This window comes from Euprymna scolopes, chromosome 23 (assembly GCF_053919585.1).
Source record: "Euprymna scolopes isolate OS-2025 chromosome 23, ASM5391958v1, whole genome shotgun sequence".
NCBI lineage: Eukaryota > Metazoa > Mollusca > Cephalopoda > Sepiida > Sepiolidae > Euprymna > Euprymna scolopes.
In genome coordinates this window covers 55488347-55506972 of record NC_136504.1, presented here as the reverse complement: position 1 = coordinate 55506972, position 18626 = coordinate 55488347, and the positions used below count along the sequence as shown (strand labels likewise).

The window sequence follows — 18626 nt, the reverse complement described above, 5'->3', positions numbered from 1 at the left end:
AGCAAAATTTATAATTTTCATACCTAATAGTGGCGAGATGATTAATTGGAATCGAAATTGGAAATTGAAAAAATCAGAACGTTTTTGAGTACTGGATTCAGAAAAGTTTGTATCTGTTTTTCGATACTCAAAACAGTTCTTTTTATCTTTATTTCTTTGTTTTTGTTGCAAACTGAATTTTCCACGGTTCCTATTAATTTTGTGTATTAATGATGACATGATGAATATTTATTGATTCTAAACTACCAATAAAACTAAAATCTATAGGTTACATAAGTGTATTTTTACATTTACGAAAATATATACACATTTTTATTTTTATTTATTTATTTTTTATTTTAATTTATTTTGCATTTTTTATTTATTTTTCTATTTATTTTTCATTTTTTATTTTTATTTATATTTATTTTTTATTCATTTATTTATTTTTTTTTTTTTGCAGTAATCTAACCCACACATAAACAAAACAACTCTATATTTAGAAATTTAAAAAGAATCTGAATCAGTAACTGTATAAGAATCAGAAATTTAGAACAGAATCAATAATTGGATCAGAATATGGGAAAATATTGGAATCGTCCCAGCATTAATACCTACATTATAAAAATGACATATATGGCATAATCGCGTTGACACACCGGTTCTCGTCAGATCACCAAAGTTAAGCAATGTTGAGCCTGGTTAGTACCAGATGGATGACCATTTGGGAATTCTAGGTACTGTATGTGCTCTCCGCTTATCTCGGCATTTGTTTCCAGTCATCCTGAACATATACTTCATTTGCCACTGGTATTTAACAATGTTGACTCAGGAGAGGTTTGGTTGGAGATTGCGCACCTCCTGCCACACAAATTTCACGCACAGGCACCCCTTCATGGGTATCCATAGTCTGTCAAAGACTGAAGGAGCCCCCATAAAAATAACACAAGAACCAGATATAGACATGGTATACATAACTTATTGAACATGCATGTGTGTGTGTTATTGTGGTAGCTATAGCCCAATTGCTATCTGTTGATTGTTGTCAGCCATAGCAACTGTTATGAATAAAGGTATTAGCATATGGTGACCTCCATGTAAATATATATATATATATATATATATATATATATAATTATTAATTAATGCCTTGCAGAAGATTATGGTTTGGTTTGGTTTGGTTTTACGGCATATCAAACTTTTTTTTTTGGTTATTTAATGCCGAGTTCCAATTTTTTTTTTTGTGCAATAGATATTTTAATTTAATTAGTGAGTCAAATCAGGCTTTTTGTATCATTAGGTGATGTGCTTTCTTTTTTTTTGGGGTGGAGTGTAAAGTTGGATTGAATTAAAGTTATATTCTTTTATATAGATTTACTTTTTTCAGAAATGTTAGTATTTTGTTGGAGTTTATTTTTTTAAATAGTTCTTTCATATTGTTGACATGGTAATAATTTTGCCGGATATGCGCGAGATCGCCACAATCCAAAAGAAAGTGTTTTACTGTAAAAGGTTCTTGGCATGCAAAACATTCTGGAGGGTCTTCTTTTTTTAGCAGGAAGGAGTGGGTTATGTGCGTATGTCCTATGCGAATACGGGACAAAATCACTTCCTCTCTACGTGATCTTCTGGCATCTGGTAATCGTTCTTCTATTGTGGGTTTGATCTTGAAAAGTTTATTATTTGGACAGTTATTCCATCATTTCTTCATAATGAGATTATTTATTTGTTGTTTGTAATCAGAATATGGAATTTTTATATTGCTTTTAAGGAGTTTTAAAGCATTTTTGGCAGCTATGTCAGCTTTTTCATTGCCCTGAATTCCAGAATGACTGGGGATCCAGCAGAATTTGATACTTTTGTTTTGTGAGAGAGTGTGTATTTTTTGTAGCAGTTTAATGAGTAGTGGTTTATTTAAATTTTTATTCTTTAAGGATTCGAGTACTGATAGGCAGTCTGAAAAAATTATAAATTTGTTGTGGGTAAGGTCAGTGATGAGATCTAGTGCCATATCTAAGGCTGTGGCTTCGGCACTAAAAATTGAGGCATGGTCTGGTAGTCGCTTCTGTAAGGTAATGTTAGTGGATACAACTCCGCATCCGGTTTTGTTGCTGTCTTTGGACCCATCTGTGTATATGTGCTGATGGTTTGGGTGTTTTTCCTGAATGATAAGGAGTTTTTCTTGATAGGTTAGTGGATGGGTTTGATTTTTTGGGAGGTTATTTAATTCAAGGATGATTTCAGGTTGTTTTAGTAGCCAGGGTGGAAGGCTTAGTTGGTTGACATTATGGATATTGGTGATTGTGATACCTGCATCTTCTACTAATGGTTTTGTACGGAGCCCAAAAGGTTTTATAACTTTTACTTTTTGGTCATATAGATTTTGGTAATTTGGATTGAAGGTACAGTTAGAGGTTGGATTTGTTGGCTGTGATTTTTCCCTATCATAGAGCGAGTAATCTAGTGAGTTTGCAATGCAGTCGTAAGCAGGATTGTCTGGGCAAGAGAGAATTTTGGTCAGGTATTACAAGGCTAGTTTGTCGCGTCAAATTGATAATGGGGGTTATTGGCTTCTGCATAGAGACTATCGATGGGGGAAGTTCGGAAGGCTCCCAGCGCAAGCCTGAGGCCCTGATGTTGAACGGTGTCCAATATCTTTATGTACGACTTTCTGGTGGCACCGTAAATGAAGCTGCCATAGTCTAGTTTCGATCGCACTAGTGATCTATATAACTTTAATAGGGTTTGTCTGTCCGCTCCCCAATCTGTGTGAGCAATGACCCGCATTAGCTGTAGGGTTTTATTACATTTATTTTTAAGATGTTTTATATGAGGGATGAATGTAAGTTTTTTGTCTAGTATTAACCCTAAGAATTTATGTTCATTTACAACAGGAATCGGAGTATCATTTAGTTTTAAAAGAGGATCTGGGTGCAGTTTTCTTAGTTGACAAAAGTGCATACATTTTGTTTTGTTAATGGAAAATTTGAAGCCATTCTTAGTTGTCCATTTTTTTATTTTGTCAATGCATTGTTGAAGTTGACACTCAATTAGATGGATATGTATCGAGCTGTATGCAATTAAAAATTCAACATATAGAGAGCAATCCACACCTTGGTTTATGCATCCAACAATACTGTTAATTTTTAGGCTGAATAATGTTACCAACAAAATACTTCCCTGTGGAACTCCCGTTTCCTGTTCCTTGATGTCCGATAGGCACGTTCCTACATGGACATTGAATAGTCTATTATTAATGAAGTTGTTGATGAAGATGGGTAGTCTTCTTTTCACTCCAGCTTCTTTGAGATCTTTCATGATGCCATACCTCCATGTGGTATCGTACGCCTTTTCAAGATCAAAGAATATAGTCATATGCTTTTTTTGTATAAATGAATTTCTGATGAAAGTTTCTGTTGTGCTCCGATGTTTTTGGAAGCCACACTGAAAATTAGTTATCATTTTATTTGTTTCCAGAAACCAAATTAACCTGTTGTTGACCATTCTCTCCATGATCTTACACATGCAGCTTGTTAGAGCTATGGGGCGATAATTGGAAGGGTCAGATGCATCCTTTCCTGGTTTTGGTATAGGAATGACTGTGGCTTGTTTCCATATGGCTGGAAGATTGCCATTGAGCCAGATGTCATTATAAATAGAAAGTAAATACTTTAATGGTTCATCTGGTAGTTGTTTTAGAAATTCATACATTATTTTATCAGGTCCCTCAGCCGTGTTGTTGGCTTTTTTTAATGAATCCTTTAGTTCATGGATGGTAAAAGGTTTGTTGTATTCTTCCTCATTATTACTTTTAAAGTTCAGTTTATTTTTTCTGATTCCTGTTTAATGATCTGGAATTTTTATTGTAATTTTTAGAAGATGAATTATTTGCAATAGTATCTGCAAGCAGGTTTGCCATGTCCTCTTTTTTAGTTATTTTACTATTGTTTACACAGAGGTGGTTGACAGGGGAACTGGTGTTTTTTCCTGATATTTTCTGAATCATATTCAATACAGTTTTGTCTTTGGTGGTGCCATTGATTTTAGACACAAAATTCTTCCATGATTCCCTTTTGGCTTCGTTTATTGTTCGGCGTGCTTTAGCTCTTCATATTTTAAAGTTGTTTAAATTCTGAGTAGTTGGTTGATTGTTGAATTTTCTTAATGCAGCACATCGTAGCCTGATAGCCTTTTTACAGTCATTATTAAACCAGGGACGATTATACTTGGTTGATGATTTTGTTTTAGGAATACATTCTTCTGCTATTGAGATAATGGTATCTGTAAAGTGAGTGATTGGGTCTTTCTCATGTTTTCCAGGTAGGAGTTTGTGTTTGCATAGTAATTTGAATTTATTCCAGTTAGCTTTTTTAAGGTTCCAGCGAGGAATTTTTGAGATTATTTCAGGACCAAAGTGTTCTAAAGTTATTGGGAAGTGGTCACTTCCACAGGTATCCATATGAACTGTCCAATTGTAATCTATAAAGATACTAGGATCACTTATAGAGAGGTCAATTGCTGAGGACGAGTTTGTAGCGGAGTGAATAAAGGTTGTTTTTTTGTCATTATATATGCATAGATTGTTGTTGTTGATAATATTTTCTATAGTGATTCCTTTTCTATCTGTGTTTGAGCATCCCCAACTAACATTATGACTATTAAAGTCGCCTAATAATAAGGGCAAGGGAGTTGGTTGATGAGTTTTTCTATTTCAGTTTCATCTATGGGGTCGTTTGGAGGCAGATAAATGGAGCAAATTGTGACCGTTCTATGTAGGGTGGCTGTGACAGCAATTGCCTGTAAGTTAGTTTGTAGATTTATTTGGCTTTGTGCTGTGGTTTTGTTAATGAGAATGGATGTTCCTCCAGAAGCTCTGTTTGGGTTATTTGTTGTGTAGTTGTATTCAGTAAAACTTTGGAGATTGATATTTTCAGATGGTTTTAAAAAGGTTTCTTGTAGGCATATTATTGTGGGACATAGATCGGATATTAGTAGAAGTAATTCGTTCCGGTTGGCTTTTATACCTCTGCAATTCCATTGGATTATTTTGTTGGCCATAGTTTAGATTTTATGTATTTGATTTCCTTTTGCCTTGGGAATAGGAGTGTTTTCTTTTTTAGGGGGGGGGGGGGGGTAGAAGTTGTGTCTTCTATTTCCATTGTTTCCAAGGAGGTTTTAGATTTATTTTGGTCTGTAGTTCTTGTATTTGAATTATTGGACTGTTTCATCTGTGTTTGAGTATTTGTGAGCTTTTTATCATTGGTGGATTCGGTTTGTTTCCATGGCTTTTGGTTCTTTGTGTTTTATTGGTTTGTTAGCTTTTATGCTTGATTTATCTCTGGTTTTAGATGTTGAGCGGGATTGTGGTTTGTTTTTGTGGGGCTGGTTTTCTTCGAGAAAATTTTCCCATTTATTGTTCTTGTCTGTTCGGATGTTTTTGGAGAATCTTTATTTTTTTGCTTGTTGTTATCTGTTTTTATATTAGAACTCTTGTGGGGGATTAAGAGACTCTCCTTATTGTTGGTATTCTGCTCCTCAGAGTTCTCAATCTCCAATATCTTAAAGCTATTGGAGAGGGGAATTTGTAGGTTTATTTGTAGTTTTTGTTTAGTTAAGTTTGGTTCTGGGTTTTTTTTTTTTTTTTATTTATTTCTGGTCTACTGGGTGTGGCATTTGGATTTTTGGTTCTAGTGAGGTTTTTTTCATTTCTTCAATTGTATTTATCAATATTTTGATTTGGTTGGTGAGGTCTTGGATTTTAATATCAAGGTTTGTTGTGCAATAATTGTCGTTGTGTTTATTTGTGTTGGGAGTATTCTTTTTTGTTATTTCGGAATATTTAGCTGTAACTGCCTTTTTCCTTGCTTCTGGGTAGGTGGTGTTTAATGAGTGTTTAATTTTAACAATTTCCTTTTCTTTTTTCCAGATTTCACAGTCTTTTGAGTAGGCACTGTGATTTTCTGTACAGTTGGCACATTTACAAGTTTTTTGACAGTTGATATGATTGTCGTTTTCTCCACACCTTCCACACACTGGCTAGCATGTACATCGGTCCTGATGGTGACCAAACTTTTGACATTTAAAGCAACGCAGTGGGTTGGGGATGTATGGTTCGACTCTTAGTTTCTCATAGGCTATTTTTATTTCTTGTGGAATTTTTTGTTGGTAAAAGGTTAATATATACGTATGTGTGTTTATCATTTCTCCATTTTTTTTATTTGAATTCTTCTGACATCCGTTACATTTTGTTCTTTTAAATTTGAACGGATTTCGTCGATGGAGCAAAGTGAAAGTTCAGGGCTTTTCACAACTCCTTTGCATATGTTTAGTGTTTTGTGAGGGTATGTTTTTATTTTTATATTGTCAAAATGTTTCCATTTTAAAAGTTCATCTGCCTGTGTTTTGATAAAAATTTCTATCAGAAGATTACCATTTCTTAATTTTTTGACTAGTTTAGGTTTGACCCTTTCTGATAGTATTTTTTTCTATCTTGAAGGGGGAGAGTTTGGTTAAAGGCACTTCTCCAATTGACTCCATTACTATAAAGTTTGGATAGTTATCTGGTTCCTCATTCGTGTCACTGTCTGAACTGTCTAAAACTCTTTTTTTACTTGGATTTTTATAACTCATATTGGGTTCGTTTTTTTTTTAATTCATCATTCCTGCTCCCCACCCACCTTGGAGCCCTACTTGGGATGCACACAGGGGGGAAGCCCATTCGCCCTGGCTACAACAGGGTTACAGGTATGATATACTTGTACATAATGTAGGCTTCGAGCACTCGTGTATCTTAATTTCTCCCATCCAAGTAAAATATGGGAAAGATCAGAGAAAAACATCCATGTCTAGTCCTTGTTCACTATATACAATTGACCCTCAGCCACCGCTTTCACCACTTATTTGGGGATCAGTATTGATGGGGGAGTGTTGTGTAGTATTTATATTTGGTGCAGATTATATGTGTATAAGTGGTGAGTTAGACGTGACCAGCCGAGCAGAAGATTATGCCTGGAGAGGGTATGTGTGCATGTGTGTGTAGTTCATGGCTAACAAAAAATAGTCAAAGAAATGACCCAATGTAGACATTTATTTACAAGGAGGCAACACATAGAATGATACAAATTACACCTATTAGTTTTAGTCCGATATTATCATGGACAGAAATAATCCATCTTCATTTTTCTAGATTCATAGTCAGTCTTTTGATGGCACAGGCTAGGATCTGTCTCATGTCATTCTCACATCTCCACACAAGAACTCCTATAACAAAGTTAAAAGAGAAATAACTCTGTATGAAACGGAAAAGGAGTTAAATCCCTTTGCTCGTTCTATCATCATAACAACCACCTTCCTTGTCCAACACATAGATTAGATGGACACATGTAATTGTTGTAGCTATACTCAAACGTTGTCATTGTGAGTTATGACAACCTTCTTTGTCCCATGTGCGGATTAGATGGACACATCTTTCTTTTCTTTTTTTTTTTTTTTTTTTACTTTTGCTCACTTCAAACAAGGCATATTGTCACTTGGGAGATAAAAGGTTACTACTTGGGACCATGTTTAGAGGAGATGCGCAAGATGTTGGTTTATATTACATTTAAACTTCTGCATGGCAATATAATCATGGGAGCAGATAACAGGAAGGGAATTCCAGTCTAGCAGTTTGATGGAAAAAGCTATTAAAGCAAAAGACTTCCTAACATCTAGAGACCTCAGCAATGAAGGGGTGGGATTTTTCTGCTAGACGGATTTGTTGGAGATATGCATGTTGAATTGGTACCAATGCAATGAGTTCATTGGAGCACATTCTTAAGAATGGATCTGTCGTTAGCATTTGTTTTCCTTTCTCCAAATTTTAATGGCTTTAAAAAGAAGAGTCTATTTACAATTTGTTAAAATCATGTTTGGCTTTTTGACGGAAATGTTCATGAGTTGGATTTTCAACATTTTTAGTTTCAGTTGTGAAACCAACATCATTTTAACATTCATTACATTTATATGGTAAAAGAAACATAAATTGAAGAAATTACATAAAAACAAACAAGTGGACATGCATGGTCCTCCGTGAATGTACAGTGAACAAGGCATAAAAAAAATGACCAAGTTCAGCATTTGTACACATGCACACACCCATTTAGCCCCCAAAGTCCCCAGGGGACATCAAATCTTGGTAAAAATGAACAAATGGTGCAGTTTTAGGCCTTAATATGTAAATTTGAGTTCTGCACTATGCAAAAAAAAGAAATGACTAAATCCATCATTTACCCTCTCCCTCATTTAGCCCAAAATGTCCCCAAGGCCTTAACATATTTAAATTTGAGTTCAGCACCATGCAAAACTGCTAAATAGACATACACAGAAAATTTTGGACAAATATGGTAAAATAGTCCCAAAAATGGAGTGTTTTTATTAGCCCTAAAAGAGCCCCTGGGGCACACCCAAGAGCTATCACGAAGTATAGACAAACAAAATTATATAGAAATTAGTTAGTTACAACTTTTCAGAAAGTTTTATAAAAATCCAAAGCAACAATTTTTTTTTATAAGCACAAAAGTGTCAATTTTAGCCATTTTAACCCGAAAGGCACCCCTAGAGGCGGGGGGGGGGACCAGAGTTTTCCCGGAAAATCCATTCTGTTACTTTTTTTACTCATATCATGTTTAATGTTTGAGTAAAATCTCAAAAAATTCCAAGACATAGTTATTGAGAAAAGTGCAAACGGACAAACGTGAATTTACAGGCACCCCCTCCTTTTGTCGGGGGGGAAACAAAAAAAAAACATCATATGAATCCTGTAAGTAAATAAAATTTCTGTTTTTTAATTTTTTTGTTTTCATTAAGAGACTAACTAGATTTGCTAGAACTTTTTTTTTTTGATGGGGGTGGAGGGGGGAGACAGGACAGATTTTTGTATTTATTTATCGACTGTTATCCTCATCTTCATAGTTGTTATTTTACTACATTTCGGCCAACTCATCCTCTGGCCTTCTTCAGGTGATTAACCATGGCAGAATAGGAATGCTGAGTCTCATAACTGTATCCCAGTAATTACTAATAACAACTATGGAAGGCAGTAATTACTAACAACAACTATGGAAGGCAGTAATTACTAACAACAACTATGGAAGGCAGTAATTACGAACAACAACTATGGAAGGCAGTAATTACGAACAACAACTATGGAAGGCAGTAATTACGAACAACAACTATGGAAGGCAGTAATCACGAACAACAACTATGGAAGGCAGTAATCACTAACAACAACTATGGAAGGCAGTAATTAGGAACAACAACAACTATGGAAGGCAGTAATTACTAACAACAACTATGGAAGGCAGTAATCACGAACAACAACTATGGAAGGCAGTAATTACTAACAACAACTATGGAAGGCAGTAATTACTAACAACAACTATGGAAGGCAGTAATTACTAACAACAACTATGGAAGGCAGTAATTACTAACAACAACTATGGAAGGCAGTAATTACGAACAACAACTATGGAAGGCAGTAATTACGAACAACAACTATGGAAGGCAGTAATTACGAACAACAACTATGGAAGGCAGTAATTAGGAACAACAACAACTATGGAAGGCAGTAATTAGGAACAACAACAACTATGGAAGGCAGTAATTAGGAACAACAACAACTATGGAAGGCAGTAATTACGAACAACAACAACTATGGAAGGCAGTAATTACTAACAACAACTATGGAAGGCAGTAATTACTAAGGATACAGTTACACGACTCAGCATTCCTATCTTGTTGTGGTTAATTACCGGAAGCAGGCCAGAGGATGAGTTTGTCAAAATGTGATACAACAACAACAACTATGAGAATAACAATCCATAAATAAATACAGAAATTACTCATCTCAATAAAAAAAATAATATATGAGACAGATTTGCATTGTTTTCGTGTTTTTTTTTTTTACAGCAAAGATATTTGAATAAGCTGTGTTTTTTAGACCAGGTAGATCGGCATATGTGACATTAAAAAAATTTTTTTTTTACATATTTCTATAAGATGTCAGAAGTTATTATTTTAGATTGAATATATTTGCATAATATGCAAAAGAATCTATATATTAATAGGATAGTGTGTGTGTTATTTATTGTGTGTCATGCTTACATCCGAGTGACTATCATTTAATTTTTATGGACTTCCATTTCTTGTAATAAATTATTTTACAAATAATTTTTCATAAGTTTTGGTTTCAGTTATAGCTGAAGGAACTAAAGTCATATATATATATTTTTTTTTTCATAAGTTTTGGCTTTGTTTTCGATTCAAGCTGATGCACCCAAGTCATATGGATATATTTTATTTATTTTTTGAAATCACAACTTCGTAATATATAAAGATCGCTGGAAAAATGGTGGAATCCTATCGATCCAGTAGATATCTCACTGCTGATGCAATTCTCTACCTATATAAGAGCCAGGTACATCCAAGAATGGAGTACTGTTGCCACATCTGGCTAGGAAAATCTTATCCTGCTTTTATAAGAGTTCAAAATAGACTTTGTTGCCTAGTAGGGGATGCCTTTTTTTCTTCCCTGCAACTTCTTTCTCATAGAAGAGATGTTGCGAGCCTGTTCCTGTTTTATTATTATTTTCATGGTAAGTGCTCGTCTGAGTTCTAATCTATGGTCCCTCCTCAACAAAGTTTCACGAGAAACACTCGTCTAGCTGAAAACACAATCAATAATTTCCCCCACTCTTTATCTGTGTCTAAATCTAAATGTAGATTCCATGAACAAAGTTTCTTTCTTAGAACTGCATGCCTGTGGAACTGTCTTCCATTTGCCTGCTTTCCATCTGACTACAATATGGTTGTCTTCAAGTCCAACATAAACAAGTTCTTGATGAGCTGTTCCACTTAAGTTAACAAATTTACCGAATTTCCATTTATTAACAATTACTATATTGTCCAGTTGACTACGGTACAATCTTTAACCTTTATCCTCGAGTGGCTTCTGAGCCTTGATAAGTGGTGAATCCTATGTAAAAAAAAAAGTATACTATCTATGCCGGGCATTCATGCTAGCTTAGATAAATACTTTTACAGTTTTAACAAAAAAGCTACAATATCAGAGCGTCTCCAGTTACGCTGAACATTTACAGAATGTCAACATCAATATATTACATATGAATGATTTCCCTGTGGAATTTCCACAGGTCCTGCTAGTTAAACATAAATATGAAAACTCACCAACGGATGCTGGATTAGGAAACCACTTTTGTACAAATCCTGTTTTCACTCTTCGATGGCCACAACAAATCACCTAAAAATACAAATAATTGGAAAAAATAAATTGGTTTTCATTTTCATCTTCAAAAATTTGTATCATTTCCAAAACATTATCCATGAAAGATTGCAGGATCATTCAATTAAGATTTAATTCTCTAACTTTATTCTAATGTTCTTCAATTCCTGTAGAGTTTTTAGGTTGTTAACAGACTGAAAATGGAAACCATTTAAAAGATATTTTATATTCTTTTTTGTTCTTGTTCTTTTGTACAAACGAATCTCCATTGGCTTCGTCATATGTTAAAATTCAATTAAGGTACAATTAAAAATAAAGACTATTTAAGTTAAAAATATCTCGGTGACTTTGTGGTTATACAGGGTGACCCCCCAAAAACGGGCCCCAACTCTTAGAGTTTAGGCCCCGTTTTTTAGTGTTTTGTCTGAATGAAATGAAACTTTGGTCATAACTAGTTTATTATATTCAAAACATTACATCAAAACACTAGGGTCTTTGGCCTTTTTTTCTCCGTTGACTGTAAAATGCTCAGAAAAACAATTGAATGTCCTCTGCTTTTTTTTTGGGGGGGGGGATCACCCTGTACTACAGGGAAACCCTATAAGAGGTTGATCATTTGAAGTACATGTGTTCAATGTTCGTCATCACAGATCAGGGGTACAATGACATCAGCATCAAAATCAACAATGCCTGGCATGTTTTCAGTCACCTACAATCCCAAGAATTACCCATAATTAAAAAAAAGCAACAAACATACAGCAAAATCTTTATGTACGTATGCGTCAAGCAAAACGAAAATGTCATACTCCAAAAATTACGTAAATTGTTCAAGTAGTTTTTTTTTGTTTAACTAAAAATAATATAAGTAAGCGAAAGTTTGTGTTTTGACTCGCCATGTTCTTGTAAAAAAACAGAGATGACTTAATACGAACAACCAAGATCAATACGTGACATGACATAACTTTGTTTCTAGTTTATTTATTTATTTTATAGGCACAAAAGTGTAGATCTATCGAGCGCTTGTTCAGACGATTCTTCTCTACAGCTGCTAAACCTGGCCAACAAGAGCTGTGAATCTTAAAAATCTAGAAATGTTTAATCAGTACTGCTGCCGCCAAATTCTGCAAGTCTGCTGGCACCATTTTGTTACGAATACAAAATCAGGACACACTGCAAGATTATCCACCTCAACCATTCCCTTTTAAAAAGAAAACTTTGCTGGTTTAGGCACATTGTGTGCCGCAACTGAGGAGAGTTCATCCACAAAACAATAACTCCAGAACCACTCCAAGGTTGACAAAGATACATCGGAGATCAGAATGGTTGCAGATCAAAGTAGATATTAAATCTAATTCCTTTCCAAAGGTTTATGGTATTCACTGATAGTCTCTGGAGTGGCTGCTTATCACTATCTTAGCAGCTATGGACCATCATGTGTGATCTACGTTCATCCAAGATGCCGTGTATTCTATTGGAGGAACTGGCTCAACCCATCCTGAGTAAATGCCAACTAAAGTACAAGTATATATATATATATATATATATATATATTTATCATCCACATACAGTACTATTTTGTTGTATAACAACTCATCAGTGCAGCTAGACATACACTTTTCTCCAAATGTGGATAGAACCTACAAGCATCACATTGACAGTCGACAGTTCTAACCATCGGACCACGAATCAGTGCTGTAAATATTTCTCCAAGTGTATATTAAACCCACACCACCCATCACAGACAGTGCTCAAACTATCATTTTTTTTACAAAGAAATAAATAGTGGGCTTTATATATATATCTGTATATTCATTTGTATATTTATTTCGTACAGAGATGTCTCAAAGACAAGGGACATAATAAAATAATACATAAAAATGGGTTAAAAATAACAAGCGTAGTTAGGAATGAAAAAAGTTCAGTTAAAAACAACCTAAATAAATATGAATTGCCAGGGGGAAAAAAAATTATAGAGAATACATAGACAGTGTAAAGTAAAGATGACTTTCTTTGATATTATCTGGCAATTATTCTGAGCAAAAATTCTACAGCTAGTATAAAAAAGCCCTGCTGAAACAGGTAGCTGTCTGGGAGCCCAGTCTAAATTACAACTTAAGCAAGATTTGATGAAACAGTATAGACAGTGTATGTGTGAAATCGTGGCCTTCGTTTTAAGACGGTCTTGGTGAAATCCAGTTTGAAGTCCATGTCCCAGAAGAGGACAAGCCTCAGTTTCAATCTTGCATATGCGTTCATTCCTTTATTGCCTAGTATAATTCAAGGGAGATAACTTTAATATTTTTAAAAACAAAATGATACCTGAATATACTGAGCTGGTATGTCGAATAATTAATTAAATCAGAAAAAGTATCATCTCTGGGGTGATTATTTTACTTTAAATTTACATAGACCCCACCCCCCCCAAAAAAAAATTTACTCATGGCTAAAAATTAATTGTATTTTTTTTATGTCCAATCTGATAATTTCATTTTTTATTTTATTATGTATTGTCCATTGTTTTAAATAAGTATTTAACTGTGTTTGATCAATTTCTTAAACCTAAAACACTGACACAAAATTAGCCTGATCAGGTTGACGTGTGGCTGCAAACTTCAACCATGTTTTATCAAATCTTGCATATGCATGTATGCAAGCATATTTATATTTCTAAACAAGAGTGCATTTCTTTATTGCCTAGTATAATTTAAGGGAGATAACTAATATTCATAAAAGTAAATGATATCGGAATATATAGAGCTGGCATGTCATAATTGATGGAATTATGGACACTTTACACATTTAGCATCTCAGATAGTTGAGCCATGTACAACATACCATCGCTTGCATGAAATTTATGACACAGCTGGATATCCCAAGCACCAGGCTTCATGGTAGACCAACATGGCTTGAATGCATAAAAAGTGATGCGCAATATGATTGATATCTTTGCTCATTCATATGTAGTTATTTGTGTGCTTGGCTTTTGCATATCTGAAGAAAGCATAATATACAAAAATGCTTTTAGATTGAACTGCATGGAGAGCAAGCATGAGACGCTGTCTAGTGTTTACTTTCTCTTTCTTCCTTTCCCCATTTCTTTATTGCAATACAATGACAAACACACCTGGGTACGACATGCAGAAGTGCTAATAACTGAAACACTCCTCTCTTTGCACTGTCCTCATTTTGGGTGTGATAATCTTCAGTTCAGGAATTACCTAAAGATTATTTTGAAAGATATTATCTAAGAGATAAACCCACATGGAAGTTAAGACCCAGTAGGGGCGAAGCCCATTCAGAATCAAATCTACTGATGAGACAATCACCAAAGTATCCATACATAGCATTGAATACATGCAATAAAACACAGGCTGTGGGTTTTGTTACTATATACATAGATTCAAAAAAGTTGTCAAAAAACATATAACAAATAATATGTTATGAAAGGCAAGATAAGTTAATTTTTCTACCTAACTGGATAATTTTTTAGTGTTTTTATTTAATGTAACATGTTTATTCAGTTCGAAAAACATACAGTGTTTACAGATGTATTGGAAAATTTAAAATGGCGCCGGACTCTCTGTTAAACATGATAAGTTTGTGAAAATGAGTTAAAAATAAAACAGCTATAAAAAAATACTGTTAGAAACTCGCTCAATATATGTTACTGTTAACGTGACATAGGCTGACATATATTCAGTGGGTTTTTAATTTGTTTATCTTTTTTTTCTGTATCTTGTTTTGTCTTCTGGAAGGACTGACTGTAATTTTTACTGGAGGAATTGTTTTGAAAAGTTTTGGTAAGAAGATTTGCTATATTTTTTGTCTGTTATTTTAATGTTGTTTTGTAGTAGATGATTTAAAAACAACAACCCACCTTTTCCCCTTTTTACTTAATTCCTATTTCCCCTTTCTCTTTCTATCTCTCCGACTTCCTGACTGGTTTCCTACCTTAAAATGTACGAAACATTAATACTGTAACCCTTTTCGCTCTCCCATTGCAAAACTCATGTTCTGCAGGGCAGGGAACAAAAGCGCTAAAATCCACTATAAAACAACCAAACCAAACCAAACAAACTAGCAATTAAAGATACAAAAAGCTTGAAGAATAAAACCATTCTACAAAATAACTGAATGCAACATAAATACTATTTCCAAAATAACTGGATTCGGCATTAAATAACCTGAAAAGGGTTGATATGCCATAACATTATGAGATATTGTTCTTTTTTGCTGAAAAGGTTTGGATTGTACTTCGTTGGGTGGGAGTTCAATTTTCGTCAGGCAGCTTTACATTGGCGAATTACTTTTTGGCATTCATCATTAAACCAGGGTCTTTGTTAGTTCTGCTACTTTTAGGTATACATTCATGTGCAATGGCTAGTAATGTTTTAGAAAAATATTCTATAGATTTATTTGGGTTTTCCTCTTCTGAGAGATTTGTTGGCATTTTTTTTTTTACATTCCTCCCAATTTGCTTTTTTTTATTTTCCATTGGGAGAGATGGGTTTTTGTTTCTTTCAGATTTGTTAAAACCATTGGAAAATGGTCGCTGCCTCATGAATCTTCCAGTTGTGGTCCATGAAAATAGTGGGATCACACAATGATAAATCTAATACTAAGTAGGTGCCTGAAGTAGGATGAAGGGATGTGTTGGATTGATTGTTTAATATACACAAGTCATTGTCGTAAATAATTTTTTTCAAAATTTTTTCCTTTCTTATCCACATATGCAGATCCCCATATATCGTTGTGATTATTAAAGTCACCTAAAAGTAAGAAGGGTTTGGGTAATCGGTTTATCATTTTGTTTACTAGGGTGGGATGTAAATAGTGCAGATATTTATAGCGCTGTGTAGTGTGGTTGCTGTAGCAATTGGCTTGAATATTAGTTTTTAGATCTATTTTGCTTTGTGGGATATTATTTCTAATAAGGATAGATACTCCTGTTGGGTATTGTGGATGTGGTTGTATTGTTTGTAGTTTTTTATATTTATTTTATTTTCAGCTTTTAAAAAGGTTTCTTGGAAACAGATGATGGCTGGTTGATGGTTTGTTATAAGAAGTCATAGGTCATTTATGTTGGGTTTTAGGCCCCAGCAGTTCCATTGGATGATTTTAGGGTTATAGTTTGATTTTATGTATTTGTTTTTAATTTTTGTTTGCCGTTAGTGTCTGATCTTCGATCTTCCATGTCCATTTCCTCACATCTGTTTTAGATGGAGTCTCTTGGTCTAGAAGTTGAGCATGATCTGTTTATTTTGGTTTTAACTTCTTTGTTGGTTGGTGGTTTATTTCCTTATCCTTTATGGGTGCTTTTTGGTGCCTGTTTCTTTTTTTTTCAGTCGGAGGAGTTGTCTATGGATTGTATAGCACTTTGGGGTTTTATGAGTCTATTGAGTTGAGTTTTGGTTTGAGAGTTTTGTTCAATTTTGTAATATTTATTTTCAATGTTGATTTGTTTTATAGTTTTTTGAATTCTTCCATTAGTTCCCTTATTTCATTGAGTAATTTCATATCTTTAGGTTTTATGGATTTGCTTTTGTTGTTTGGTTATTTAGTTCAGTGGTATGCTGTATGCTTTTTAGTTGTTATTTCAGAGTATCTTGTATTTTCAGTTACAAGCTTTTTGGAAGGTTATATTTTTGGTATATTTTATTTTAGTAATTTCTTTTCTCTTTCTTCCATTTGTCGTATTCTTTTGAGTTTGCACTATGGCCTTTTTTGCAGTCACTACATTTTGGCTCCTTTTGGCAATCTGTATGGGTCTCGTTTTCTCCACACCTTTTGAAGGGAGACATTTTTGTTATCGGTTCTCCTTCGGTTGCTTCCATAATTATAAAATAAGGAAGATTTTGAACTAGATTGTGATTTTGGGATTTTGTTTTTGAATCTGAACTTGATTTGTCTGAAACTTCACAGTAGTTTCTTTTTTGAGGTTTTTTATTTGGCATTTATATATATTAAATTTTTCATTTTTTCTGCTCCCCACCTGCCTCGGAGGTCTGTGTGGAAACTGTTTCGACCCCTCCCCACCGCCCAGCAAGGATACAAGAGAAGTATACTCATTGTGCTGATGGACTTAAGCACCCATGTTTCCTTCATCTTTTCTAATGGCCTCATTTCTAGAAAAGATGCTAGTTTTCCAGCCGTGTTTTATCCATTCTTCAACAAGTTGACTTACCCTTCAGTCACCGCTTACTAAATCAGTTTATTGTCTAATGTGGGGAGCGTGAATGTATTTTCTTGTGTTTGTCTGATTTAGTGCTAATCATGACCAACCAATTGATTGGATTGAGCCTATCCAACCGCCCATCTTAAAAGCCAAACTGGCGTGTTGCAACACATACCTTGAACATGATCTGCTCAACCATCAGGATCCTTAGGAATTACAGGTTTCCACCCCACATCAACAGGTGGCCCTATTGAGTGACTTTTACTCTCTGCAGGGGAGGGGGGCGGGGCAGTCAGTGTATTCTAATGCCCCACAGACAGGGCTGCTGATTTTTATCCTTTGATGAAAAGAGCCTATCTTTGAAAATCTATGGATTAAAGATTATTCTTTATTTTGATTCTTTTTATTTTCATCATCAATCTTCTTGTTTATATATATATATATATATATATATAAAAAATGTACTTGTCTAGTTTAGATGCTTGAAAATACCATAAGGTTGAAATAAATTATTGCATCGACAATTATGTAATTTCCGTGTTATATTTTTATGTTATTGCTCTGTTTACCACATTGAGCTCTCATACCCGGATTTCCTCCTGGAATTATTCCATTATAACACATATATATATATATATATATATATATATTACTTGTAGTCATTGATTAAATTAATAAAAAGAAATCCAACATACTACTCAATTATTTAATAATAAGAGCATAATGTTTATTCATTACTGGTATTACAGAAGATAAAGTTTACACAATATATCGGTTTAAACTCAGTCTGGATTCAAAGTCAATGAATATTACCAGCTATTGTTAGTCATATATGAAAAGTTCTTTTTGAAAAATTGAGGTCATGTGTTAAAATAAAAAAAATATAACACAAACTTAACCCAATCTCATGAATGTATTTCAACCTAAAAAACTGGCCTTTTCAAACAAGGTGGGCCATTCAGCTTAGGATTTGACTCACAAAATATAGAAACTCACAACCGATATTTATATTTATTAGAAAAATAAGTAAGCATAGTAAATAAGGAGGGTGTAGGGATTATGTTGTTGGGGAAGAATAGTTAGGAAGTATAGAAATAAAGCTGGAAGGCGAGGAGGAATTAAAGTTGAGTAGGAGGTCTCAAGAGCACTACTGAAACACCCAAATAAAAATAAGCTTCTTCTGTATCCCCTCTC

At 34.2% G+C, this 18626-nt stretch overlaps 1 protein-coding gene and 1 pseudogene across 3 annotated transcripts in view; one reads left to right on the top strand and one right to left on the bottom strand.

Moving 5' to 3' along the window:
• Window positions 1-18626, bottom strand: part of LOC145245908 (uncharacterized) — a 388923-nt gene that overhangs the window by 19496 nt on the left and 350801 nt on the right. For all 3 annotated transcript variants that reach the window (XM_080107649.1, XM_080107648.1, XM_080107650.1), the window contains one exon: window positions 11203-11275. In XM_080107649.1, coding sequence (XP_079963775.1) covers window positions 11203-11275 — 73 coding nt within the window. The remainder of the gene's footprint in view (window positions 1-11202; window positions 11276-18626) is intronic.
• On the top strand, window positions 612-728 carry LOC145246381 (5S ribosomal RNA; annotated as a pseudogene).